The sequence below is a fragment of the Dendropsophus ebraccatus genome, chromosome 4 (assembly GCF_027789765.1).
Source record: "Dendropsophus ebraccatus isolate aDenEbr1 chromosome 4, aDenEbr1.pat, whole genome shotgun sequence".
Classification (NCBI taxonomy): domain Eukaryota; kingdom Metazoa; phylum Chordata; class Amphibia; order Anura; family Hylidae; genus Dendropsophus; species Dendropsophus ebraccatus.
The window spans coordinates 56,362,941-56,376,246 of NC_091457.1; the positions used below are offsets into that span (position 1 = coordinate 56,362,941).

General features: G+C 49.9%; 1 protein-coding gene across 2 annotated transcripts in view; it reads right to left on the bottom strand.

The window, feature by feature from the left end:
• The window catches only part of EDC4 (enhancer of mRNA decapping 4), a 45,319-nt gene that overhangs the window by 15,452 nt on the left and 16,561 nt on the right, over window positions 1–13,306 (bottom strand). For both annotated transcript variants that reach the window (XM_069965887.1, XM_069965888.1), the window contains exons 13-17: window positions 11,825–11,891; window positions 9,210–9,304; window positions 8,461–8,639; window positions 7,800–7,888; window positions 5,942–6,104 (exon numbers count right to left, since the gene is read on the bottom strand). In XM_069965887.1, the coding sequence (XP_069821988.1) occupies window positions 5,942–6,104; window positions 7,800–7,888; window positions 8,461–8,639; window positions 9,210–9,304; window positions 11,825–11,891 (593 nt within the window). The remainder of the gene's footprint in view (window positions 1–5,941; window positions 6,105–7,799; window positions 7,889–8,460; window positions 8,640–9,209; window positions 9,305–11,824; window positions 11,892–13,306) is intronic.

Consider the following 13,306-nt stretch of genomic DNA (forward strand, 5'->3'; position numbering starts at 1 on the left):
GACGAATGGCCCAGGAAGCCCCAACCGAACGAGTCGAGTGAGCTGCAATCCGGAACGGGGGCGACTTACCCTTACTCCGGTAAGCCTGAGCGATGGCGGAGCGGACCCAGCGAGCCAGGGTCGCCTTAGACGCTGCTGACCCCTTTCGAGGACCCTCAGGGATGACAAAGAGTGAGTCCGAGTGTCGAAGAGACTTTGTCCTGGAGAGATAGATGCGCAGGGCGCGGACCACATCCAGCTTGTGGAGCGCGCGCTCCCTTGGATGAGAGGGGGCCGGGCAGAAAGAGGGAAGAACAATATCTTCGTTGAGGTGGAAAGGCGAAACCACCTTGGGCTGAAAAGAAGCCACGGGCCTAAGTACCGCCTTGTCCTGGTGCAACACCAGCAGGGGAGGGCGGCAAGAAAGGGCTGCCAATTCCGAAATCCTCCGGACAGACGTAACCGCCACCAGGAAAGCCACCTTAAAGGACAAGATGGCCAAAGGCACTTCCCGGAGGGGCTCAAACGGAGGGGACTGCATAGCATCCAGGACGAGATTCAGATCCCACGGGGGAACTGGGTGCCGATAAGGAGGTGCAATGCGCGCCACTGCTTGGAGAAAAGTCCTGACTTGAGGAACTGACGCCAATGGTCTCTGGAAAAAAACTGAAAGGGCAGAAACCTGGCCCTTAAGAGAGCTCAGAGCTAAGCCTGCGTCCAGACCTGCCTGGAGGAAGGCCAGGAGTTGCGCCAGAGAAAAGGGAAGTGGAGGCGCAGAACAGGCCTCACAGTGACGGAGGAAAGCCTTCCAACAACGATAATAAATCCTTGCCGATGCAGGCTTCCGGGCCCTGATCATGGTCCTAATGACCGCATCAGAGAAACCACGTGATTTCAGAATCCAGGTTTCAACAGCCACGCCGTCAAACGTAGCGTGGCTAAACGCGGGTGGCAGAGCGGACCTTGAGTGAGAAGATCCGGTCGGTCTGGTAGACGCCAGGGGACGTCGGCGGCGAGGTTCACGAGATCCGTGTACCAGGCGCGCCGTGGCCAGTCCGGGGCCACGAGGATTACCGGAAGTCCTTCCGACTTTATCTTTCTCACCACCCGCGGCAGAAGCGGGAGAGGAGGAAAGATGTAAGGGAGGCTGAACTGACGCCAGGGAATCACCAAGGCGTCCGAGGCCAGAGCCAGAGGGTCCCTCGTCCGGCAGACGAACTTCGGCAGTCTGTGGTTGAAGCGAGACGCCATCAGATCCACATCCGGTGTCCCCCACCTGCGACAGATCTGGGAGAACACCTCGGGATGCAGGGTCCATTCCCCTGGATCCACCCGTGCACGACTCAGATAGTCGGCCATCCAGTTGTCCACACCCGGAATGTGAACAGCGGACAAGGCAAGCACGGTTTCCTCCGCCCAGGAGAGGATCAGCGCCACTTCCATCATGGCGGCCTTGCTGCGGGTCCCGCCCTGATGATTCACATAAGCCACTGCAGTGGCGTTGTCTGTCTGCACCCGAACGGGGAGACCGTGGAGCTGTGTCTGCCAGTGCAGAAGGGAGAGCCGAATCGCCCGCAGTTCGAGGATGTTGATGGGGAGGCAAGCTTCCTTGGCCGACCAGGTTCCCTGAACCGTCAGATCGTTCCAAACCCCTCCCCAGCCCCGCAGGCTGGCATCGGTGGTCACAATCTGCCAATGAACGGGAAGGAAGGAGCGACCCAGAGAGAGGCTCGGAGACCGTAACCACCACTGAAGGTCTTGGCGGAGGCGAGCCGGTAGTTTCACCCTCCGATCTAGAGAGGGGAGTGACCTGTCCCACCGTGACAGCAGGAAGAGCTGCAGGGGGCGGGAATGAAACTGGGCAAAAGGGATCGCCTCCATAGACGCCACCATCTTCCCCAGAACCCTCATACAGGAACGTATGGACACAGGGCGGTGGCTGCAAAGAGCTCTGATATTGGCCTGAAGGGACTGCAACTTGTCCTCTGGAAGAAAAACGCGGGCCTGTACTGAATCCAACCGCATCCCCAGAAAAACGATGGACTGGGCAGGGACCAGGGAGGACTTGGAACGGTTGAGCAGCCAACCGAAGCGGGAGAGCGTATCCAGGGTGATGTGGAGGCTCTCTAAATTCTGGTCCTTGGATGGGGCTTTGACGAGTATGTCGTCCAAGTAAGGAGTTACTGAGACACCTCGAGCCCGAAGAAGAGCCATGACAGCCGCCATGGTCTTCGTGAAAACCCGCGGAGCCGAAGCCAGGCCGAACGGAAGAGCCACAAACTGATAATGCTCTTCCCCTACTGCAAAACGCAGGAAACGTTGATGAGGAGGATAAATCGGCACGTGAAGATACGCGTCCTGAATATCCACCGAAGAAAGAAACTCGCCTGGCTCCAGAGATGCGATCACAGAACGCAGGGACTCCATCCGGAAGTGAGATAGTCGGACGTGACCATTCAGACGCTTGAGGTCTAGAATCGGACGCACCGAACCGTCCCTCTTCGGAACCACGAATAGGTTCGAATAGAACCCGCGGAACCGTTGAAGAGGAGGGACGCGAACAATCACTCCCTTCGAGAGGAGGGAAGGGATGGCCTGGAAAAAACCGTCCGCCAGGGCAGGGGACCTGGGAGGACGAGAAAGGAAAAAACGATCGCGGGGAACGGAAACGAACTCGATCTTGTAACCCTGTGAGATCAGTTCTCGCACCCAGGCGTCCTGAACATGAGCAAGCCAGACCTCCCGGAACAACAGGAGGCGGCCGCCCACCTGAGGAGATCCGGGTGGAGGAAAACCTTCAGGAGGAGGAGGGCTTGGAGGTGCCAGGCTTAAAGGGTGGGCGGGAGGCGGCAGATCGCGCCTGCCAGGAAGAACGGTTCTTAGAGAAACCGGACCTTTTGTTCTGAGGGGCCGCCGACTTTCCGGAGCGAGACGGCGGAAGCGACCGAAAGGAACGAAAGGAGCCTGGTTTGCGACGGGGATCCTGACGCTTGGGGCGCTGCTGGGGAAGATTGGTACTCTTCCCCCCCGTGGCATCGGAAATTATGTCATCCAGACGTTTCCCGAAGAGACGAGAGCCCGCAAAAGGAAGACTGGTGAGAGAACGCTTGGAAGCGTTGTCAGCCCGCCACTCCCGAAGCCACAAGGACCGGCGAATGGCTACAATATTGGCCGACGCAAAAGCCGAACAGGCTGCAGCGTCCAGAGAAGCCGAACAGAGGTACTGAGCCGCGTCCTGAACCTGTTGGGCGAGGTCGGCCAAGTCCTCGGCCGATACGCCAGATGTAAGGCCGTCCCTCAGTTGCTTAGCCCACACTGAAATGGACTTAGACACCCAAGTGGAAGCAAGTGTGGGAAGGAGAGAGGAGCCAGCGGCCTCAAAAGCTGACTTAGCTAAGGACTCAGTGCGTCTGTCAGTGGAATCCTTAAGAGACGACGCATTGTCCAGCGGAAGAGTCGTGACCTTGGTCAGCCGAGAGATCGGGGGATCCACAGAAGGCGGACCTGACCAGCGAGACACGAGGTCTTCGGGGAAAGGATAAAGAACCGACAAGTGTTTAGGCTTAGAGAAACGCTTGTCTGGGGTCTTCCAAAATTTGGAAAACAGGTCATCAAATTCCTTGTGACTGGGGAAAGTGCTGCGGACACGGTGGCCGCTTTTATGGAAAAAGACCTCATCAGCAGGCGATGGGTCCGGAGCATCCTTCAACTGGAAGGTATCGCGGACTGCGGCCACAAGGCTGTCCACAGTGGAAGCCGCGTGAGAAACATCTTCAGGATCAGAGTTGGAAACCGACTCTGAATCCGACAGATCTCCTGGCGAATGGGATCGCCTGTTAGGAGAGAGATGCGTGGGGGCCAGGCTAGTTCCAGGGGAGCCAGAGGAAGAGCGAGAAGAGGCACGGCGAGGACGCTTGTGGGAGCGGCTCCTGCCGGGACGGACGCCACTGACTGCCGGTCGGGATTGGGCGGGCGCTGAAGAAGTAGCAGACAGGCGGTCGAGGGCGGCCGCCACAGACTGAGACAACTGAGCCATCTGCGACACTGACTGGCAGAGAGAGCGCGCCCAGGCCGGGGCAGACTCCTCAGACTCCGGTGGGGGGTCCTGAGTAGGGGACAAAGACGAACAGGACTGCATGGAGCAAGCAGCACAGAGAGGCTGAGAGTGGCCAGAAGCAGATTTAGTGTTACAAGACGTACAGAAATAGTAGGTAACAGAGGAAGGAGGAGGATGCTGGCGGCGTGTGGATTCAGATCTTGAGTCAGACATAATGAAAAAAATTAAATATATATATCTATATTAGAAAAACCAGCCAGCTAGTGAATTCCTTCAGGCAGGCAGCTGTTGGAGACTAAGAAGTAACCAAAAAGCCTGCAGAATAACAGAAAAACATACAGTGAAAAACTCAGGACAGTAATAGAAAAGACAACCAGGCATAAGGGTCCCAGAGAGGCCTTACCAGACAAATCCGGACAAAAAAAGGCCGAGGTCCGGTCAGGGCACAGGACGGAGGGCAAGATGAGCAGAAGAAGCTGGCCAGGAACGGCAGGCTGGGGGCTGTAGTCCCACAGAATGAGGGCTCTTGCGACCGGGGAGCTGCAGTCTGCTGTACCGACCGGGCTGCACAGGAGCGCGTCACGAGCGGAGTGACGCGTCACGTGCGTGCGTGGTGACGTCAGGCGTCGGCCCGCGCGGGAAAGAAGACCGCGCGCGGGAAATACAAAAAAAGACCGGGAAGAGCGGCGTGCGGACAGAGGAGGCCGCGAAACCGGAAGTCACGGGCCGGACCCCGGAAGTCGCGGCCCGTAGGAGAAGAGGAGGCCCCGCACCCGGCAACTACAAGACCGGCATCCCAGGACCCGACCCCCGCATGCGGTGACGGTATAAGACCGGAACGCCGCAAGAGGACGCGGGGGACACGGGAGCCGGAAGCGCATGTGAGGGGCCGCCGTAGGGGGCGGCGGGAGAGGGCGGCGGGCGGGGGCGGCGTCCGCTGGAGGGGACCGGGGGACCCGTACAACCCACGGGAGGGAGGGAAGAGAGAGCCGGGGAGGAACTACTTACCCCTCTGAAGCCCATGGATCTTCTGCCGGCACTGTGCCGCGCTGCCGCGCGCAGCTTTGGGGGGCTGGGCGGGCAGGGGCTGGCGGAGCAAGTCCGCATAAGGAGCAAACAGACAGCAGGGCTAGTCTGTGTCCTGGGCGCTGGGTCCGGCCGGTGGCAACCTAGGGTAAACAGCCCCTTTCCAGTTAGGGTCTGTGCCCTGGTTGCATGAGGGGGGGATCAGGGTGAGTCTTTAAATGACCCACCGTGCCCCGACCTGTAAAAGGAAAGAGTTAAATTTACAGAAAAAAACACAAGCAGAAACTGGTCTGGAGCAACCAGACCTGCGTCTGCCTCCTACTGACACTAAGCTAAACTGAATTAGCTCAGTGCCAGTGGGCGGGTATAGCCTGCTGGGAGGGGCCGACTTGTTTTGTTTTTTCTTAGTGTCAGCCTCCTAGTGGCAGCAGCCTATACCCACGGTGTCTGTGTCCCCCAATAAGACGCACGAGAAACAGAGCATCTACCTGGATGTTCTGGAAGAGGTTTGAGATTGCAGTCACTGTGTAGTGTTGGCAATGTGAAGCTGCAGCTCAGCTTCCGTTCAAGTGATAGGAGCCGAGCAGAAATTTAAGGTCAGCACAGCTACACAATGAACAAACTCTGTTCACTGTGTAGTGCAGGCACCAAACAGCTGATTGGCGTGAGTGCAGGGGTTCTGCATTCTGCAAATAGCTATTTTGCACGAAAACTGATGCATCTCAATTCCACTGTTGACCACCTAGATGCCAGTGTCACTAAATTACAGCCAGGGCTATTCATATGAAACTGGTTATTTTGCTTAGAAGTTTACATTTATAAAAATAATACACAGCTAAAAAAAAAAAAAAAAAAAAAAAAAAAAAAAACACGACATACCGGAACAACAGATCTAGCTGTAAGTGAGTCAGACAGCCCTGGAATAAGCACTGCAGGTGTTCTTGAAGGTGCTTGAAAGCTTCCACCACTTGATCCACTTATACAACCAGTTAAGCTGTTCTCCATTTTTAGCTTTGGACTAAGTGCAAGATCATCGCCAGACCTAAAATTATATAAAAAAACAAACAAAAAACAAACACTTATTGTTGCCTCAGACATGGAAAAGTACACACCATGTGTACTTTACGTATTTGAGTGTTAATAGATTAAAGGGATAAAAACCTAAGCTATGATTCAAACCATATAAATTTACTTTACACTTAAAACCGAGACTAGGATGTAAGTGGACACTTGACCATCAAACTTGTTTACAACACTTTAAGGACCTCCACACCTCCATAGTTGTCAATAAATTAATAATGTCACCCCAGTTTTCCTGTGTGCCATTACTGGCACCATCAGTTACTGGCAGTGTCACTAAGGCAGGGCTTAGCGTCCGTTGAGGCCCCCATCCTTGCCTCTGTCCAGTGCTGTAATCCAGGCTCCCTCTGTGATTAGCCAGGGAAAGGGAATTCAACGAACACTAAACTTCTAGAACTGATGGTGCCCATAACAGCACACAGGACAAATAGGGGGACAGTATAAATTTAATGGAACATTTTAGATCTCTCAATCTATGTACAGGCAGGGATATTACATTGGGCTGGCAACTAACAACCAAGGTCTTGCTCAACACGTCATACTGTATGTAACTAACTGTGCACCAATCGACTTCCCATGTCGTTATGATGCTCTTGATGGGGGGGAGGGAACTGGAACTATGGAGGATAGGGGTGTTACCCTTTAAAAATAGCCTTGGAGATTCTGATTTCTTGCCTCGGGATGGGTGTAGTACTTTAAAGGGAACCAATCACCCAGAAAATCAATGTAAAGACAAGGATATGTGCTGATAGATCACCCAGCACACTTCCCAAATATGCCCCTGTAACCTCTGTGCCCCCCTCAATTAGACAGTAATCTTACTTTGTTCAGGTCACGCGCTGTATGTAAATTTTTGCTAAGTAGTCCTGGTGGGCGTATGTAGTCCTGGTGGGCGTATGTAGTCACGGTCCGGGGGCGTATGTAGTCACGGTCCGGGGGCGTATGTAGTCACGGTCCGGGGCTGTAATCACGCCCAGAGGGGCGTGATTCGGAGGCTTGCGGTCCAGTGACGTCATCCGGCGGCTTGCGTTCCGCGTCGCGGCCGCGCTGACGTGTTCGGGAACCCGCGCATGTGCAGTACGTCAGCGTCGTCTCCCGCCGTACTGCGCATGCGCGGGTTCCCGAACACGCCAGCGCGGCTGCGACGCGGAACGCAAGCCGCCGGATGACGTCACTGGACCGCAAGCCTCCGAATCACGCCCCTCTGGGCGTGATTACAGCCCCGGACCGTGACTACATACGCCCCCGGACCGTGACTAGATACGCCCCCGGACCGTGACTACATACGCCCACCAGGACTACATACGCCCACCAGGACTATATACGCCCACCAGGACTACATACGCCCACCAGGACTACATACGCCCACCAGGACTACATACGCCCACCAGGACTACATACGCCCACCAGGACTACATACGCCCACCAGGACTACATACGCCCACCAGGACTACTTAGCAAAAATTTACATACAGCGCGTGACCTGAACAAAGTAAGATTACTGTCTAATTGAGGGGGGCACAGAGGTTACAGGGGCATATTTGGGAAGTGTGCTGGGTGATCTATCAGCACATATCCTTGTCTTTACATTGATTTTCTGGGTGATTGGTTCCCTTTAAACAATAAAACTATACATAAAGCAAAATGAAGGTATTACCTGGAGACAGAAGTATCACTGGTTGAGACATTATTTAGGGTGGTAACAGAAGTGAGTGAACCAAGACTTGTGGAAGAAGAGGAGACTATCTGTCATAAAAATAATATACTGAATCAAGCGGTGCCATAACACAGATAGAAAAGCAAATATAATGTCTATACAGCAGAGCTCTTAATTTTTCATATATTAGGCAGACATGTACAACTGTGTAAGAAGTGACCTGTCTAAGCCTATGATTTGCTGATCAGGCATTTCCTGCAGAAATAAAACATCAGGGACCCACATTTGTTGCAATGGCAGTCATGGGGGATTGGGGAAAGGGAGTATGCTCGCTCTATTTATTTTGAAAGCATCCCAGGCCCACTATAAAAATACTAGTATGGCTGGGGAAATCCTTTAACAAATAAGACACGACTAGTAAAATGATTGTGCCCCTTTGTTTTAATTATTTGAGTCAGGTCTCAGCACCTGGACCCCTACTGACACAAACTGCTCATATATCACCCATCCTAGGGACATATCAAACATTTTGATTAATTGGGGTCTTAGTGGTCAAACCACAACCAAAACAAGCTTTTTGTCCATGGCCAAGGTTCCCTACCCATGGTCTAGACTGTTTTTACTATAAAAAATGTCTGCATTTAAATTCTAACAGATTTACCTGTTGAACGGTAACACTGGGCATCATAAAAGCATCAGGTGTCATCAGTTTAGGTTTTGAATCTGTTGACAGCAACAAGAAATCTGTGGTGCTTCTGAGACTTTCAGACGTAGATTCATGAAGTGCCTCAGAAATAGGCAGCCTTTCAGTTCCAACATCGATTATTTGTTCAGGAGTAGCTGAAAACAAGAGCAGATTGCGGATCTAGTTGTTATAATGACTGTAAGGATGCAGGCTGGCCAATTACCATGCAGCAAAACTGCAGGCATTTTACCACAAAGCACTGCAGTTTGTTTTTTTGGCTATGCAATTTTTTTCAGATTCAAAAAGTTTGTAATAATTTTGCAAAGCACGAACCATTGCATTTGGACATGTTCTAACTCGGGTTCCTAAAAGGTCCCCAAACACTCCACCAAAAGATGACGTCAGTGGAGATAAAGGGTCAGATGTGATGAAATTTCACTACCCAACCCCCTTGTTCTTGGAGAGATAAGCCACTGCCAGAGCTCCCTCATTCAGAGAGAGAAAACAGTCAGCTAAGCTACAGTTATTGAAGGTGTATGGTCACCTTTAGCTTGCTACATTTCAACCAGTTAAAAAATGTCTGGTCACTGTCTGGCTTATGTATTTCACTCCTTGATGGGGCCATAGTAACAAGAATGTTAGTTACTTTACCGGTCATTAGTTTCAATGTTATAATCAATCGGTGTATACATGGTATTCAGACTATTGGCGCAAAGACAACATACCAAAATCATCATGTTCGTCTTTTGAAGAAAGGGCAGCCGATACTGTTGAGGGGCCCTGGTGAGGCTGAAATCTTATCTGCACATCCTGCAAAGCCCTAAAAAGCATGGACAAGTGTTAGGGACAGAATTGTAGATATAATTTACAGCACAGTAGTGGAGACAAACCAAATAACCCTACTATATAGTCATAGTTATGTAGAACATAGAATATCACGTTTAAATGCTACAAAATTTCTACTGAAATAGTCTCTATTATTTGTCGGATAAATGTTTAACAACATACATATGGCCCTTCCTCCATAATTATTATGGAAGAAGTGCGAAACCTCTGCAGTGACAGTGGAGAGGTTTAAGCGCAACCTTAAAGTGAGGGGCCCGATGGTGGTTGGATGCCCATCTGGAGAAGGTGGGGGTCTGACGATCAAGGACTCGCTGGGTGTGAGTAAATTGGTGGATGAGGAAGGCTGCGGTGGCTAAGGGGGTCATGGACATAGAGGATAGTTAATTCTGGTAGGTTATTTATTTTCTGGAGTATTAGTCTTATTATTTTTTGATAGTTGGTTCTGTAGTATTGTTTGGTGGTGTCTGGCTATGCCCGGGTGAGGATGCAGCCCTCGGGTGGGTGGGTAGGGGCGGAGACCCTGCACAATTAGAGTAAAATGTAGATTGAATAGTTAGAGGGAGGTGGAAGTGGGAGAGAGGTAAGCATTACCCCAAAAGGATTGTGAGATTATTCGGGGCCTTGCATTGTGACTCCACGGGAGAAACAGGCTTTGTATCGGTTTTGGGTATATATGAGTAATTGCTCCGTGAGGGTGGGTAGGGGTATTTATGCAATATTATGATTGTTATTGAAATGCAATAAAAAATAAATTAATAATAAAAAAACATACACATGGCCAAACGTAACCCCTGCCGCATCACAATGCTTATTGCGTAAATGGATGGCACTTACAATAAGGAAAGTATAACATGTTTTTGCAAAGAATAGATCAAGGTGATGAGGTAAATTATTTGCTTGCCAACGCTTCTTACAGTCAACTACCAGCTCGCTCCAGGGAGGAAGACCGCCTAGTCTGTCCACACAAACTACCAGGACCCTACAGCTACTACGACTAAAGACCGGTGTCCAATCATTCTTACCTTTCAGACACCATTACATAGCACACAAAGAGTTTATACTTCTCTCTGCAGGCCTTTACTCCTACTCCTAGGAGACCTGTTACTAACATGCGCTGTCCCCTTTCCTACCCATGTACAGATCAGCTATACCCCTGGTGGCTGATCAGATCACAATTAGATTCTTGCCTGCACAACATATAAGAAAATACTCCCCATTTGTAATAGAGTATAAATTACTTCTACATTACTTACTCAGATTTAGGGGTAATTTAAATTTTTTTATTTAAATTACCATTTCAGACATCAGCTATAGGGCTGAGTGAAGATCAAGCATGCTCGAGTTCGTCCAAGCCTGAGCGCTCATCATTTGATTAGCAGTGGCTCCTAAAGTTGAATAAAGCCTAAGGCCGGGTTCACACAGCGTATAACAACGGCCGGTGTCAGTGAAGATCATCTTGGCTGGTACTGGATGATCTTCATTTCTGTTGAATTCGGATGTGCATAGATGCGCCTGCATCCCAATTTACATTGCACAAAATGGAGAGTGCAACCAGAGCTCCATTGTGTGAGCTGACATGTCTGTGTGGCCCTATTCAATGAATGACATGTCAGTTTTTCGTGCAGCCGGTTGGAATCCCAGTTGGAGTGTATACTATGTGTGTACACTCCGGCCAGGATTCCATTCATTCAAATACAACGCATGTTTTGCATAAATCACGGCCATTGTTGCAAATGGCAAATCACAAAACGTACGTTGTGTGAACATAGCCTTAGGCTGTATCAATGTCATCTCATTATCATTTTAACATGTGTGATTGTTTTTGACAAAGTTTTGTTTATTGTTTTTTTTGCACATGTACCAAAGAGGTGCTAAAACTGTAAGGGCCCTATTCCACAGTAACGATAATCGGCCCCATTTGGCCGATTATCGTTCGGTGAAATAAAGAGAGCGATCAGCCGATGATCGCGTCATCGGCTGATCGTTCATTTAGGGCCAGACCTAAAATCATCGATCCTCCACCGCGCATCGCTACGATTGAATAGCGGTGCGCGGCGGGCAACTGGCAATTTGACAAGCAGCAGCATCATACATACCTGTCCAGGCATCTTCATCCCCGGGTCCCGCACGCTCTATCTTCAGAATGGCTGGTCAGCTGACGGAGCGCTCAGCCAATCACAGGCCGGGACCGCCGCGGCCTGTGGTTGGCTGAGTGTGGCCTCTCAGCTGACCGGCCATTCTGAAGATAGAGCGCGCGGGACCTGGGGATGAAGACAGCGCGGAGAAGAAGCCTGGACAGGTAATGTATGATGCTGCAAGGACATCGGTAACGATGTCCTTGCAGCCCGCGCTCAACAATCATCAGGCCGTGGAATAGCAGATCGCCGCTCGTTTACATCGTTGATCGGGCCCTCCTCGGCCCATGGAATAGGACCCTAAGAGTACAATAAATGTTAAAAAAAAAACAAAAAAAAAAACACACAACAACACTCACTTTGGGTGTACACAGAAGAGCTTTATAAGAACAGCAGGGTCTTCCTCATCTAGCTCCAATGTATCATCTACAAATACAGGGGGAAAAAGGAAGTGATGAAAACCTCTTTGCAGGAACATAATTGATAAAGGAACAAAAACAATGAAAGTTTGAAGACACATAATATCAATTATAGATTCCATATACAGATGGGCTTTTAGTGAGGTGGTACTGCACAAAAGGAAGAAACAAAACAAAGCAGCTAAAAAATCCCACACATACTGCTGGGAATATCAAAAGGTACTCGCTGCGTCTATAGAGGTCTATGGAGACTGGAGGGGGGGGGGGGGGTGAGGAGGAATGGCTGGAGAGAGATAGGTAGAGGAAAAAAAAAAATCTAGACAGACTGTTGGTGTTGTTTGCAGCATTAGATTTTAGCCCCACTACTGGATTCACAGCTCGGGCAGGGTTCACACTGAGTTTCTGCAGTCTGTTTAACATATATGTTTTGTGGGGGAAAACGGATGCAATTGTGTGCTATCCGTTTTTCCATTACAAAAATGCGGATTATATTTTAAAACAGATAGGTTAAACAGATTGCAAAAATGCAGTGTGAACTCATCCTTATACTGCTCTACATTCCCAATGCTGCTGTTGTTTCTCAGAGTATGCTATAGAAAAATTAAAGGATCGCAAGACTGGTAAGAAGTTTTAAAAGAAAACTTAAGCAAAGTGAAGTAACCCTTCCTTGCTGTGATTATCTCTACTGCTGTAGTCACCATCATTTTCAGCAGTTCATTGCTTAGACCAGGGCTGCTTTGTGTTGGAGTATCTTCCTTGCTATGATCCTGCTTCTGCTGCTTTCCTTTATGCTCTAAGAGCACCGTGTTGTAAATCCTCCCCCATCACAGTCCCAGCCTGTGGAGGTCACTGCAGAGATTACTGTTAGTCTTTGCTGAAAGATTGCATTAAAATAGGGCTGAAGTGACCTTATTCAATGGCTTTTTCTATTGCAATTGGTGTTTATGATTTAAAAAGGTAACTGGAGTGAGTTATTTCTATGTTCCATTTTTTTATATCCATTTGGCTGCCAATAAGCAAATCTGTAAACTGCTCATTAAAAAAAAAAAAAAAAAAAAAAAAAAAGAGCTTTGTGGTTTAAGGATGCCCAGTTTCTTTCCATATTGCAAATTTCTACTTTCTTAAAAGTGACACTGTCACCCCCTTTCTGGATGCGGACATCTCTGCACAGCTGTAAAGCCTAAATTCTGCAGTTTTCATGCCTTACTTTATAATAGATTTCTTGGTATTCGGTGCAGTGAAAAATGTTTTTTTATAATTGGTGGATTTGTGCCACCTGGGTTGGGCTTCACAGATGCTGCGCCACTTCGTCCTGCCCACATCAACACAGACCACGCCCCTAAGGGATGTCATATAAGCCCCGCCCCTCTAAGCCCCATTGGAATGGGTAGACTTAGAGGGGATGGGGCTTAGAAATCTAGG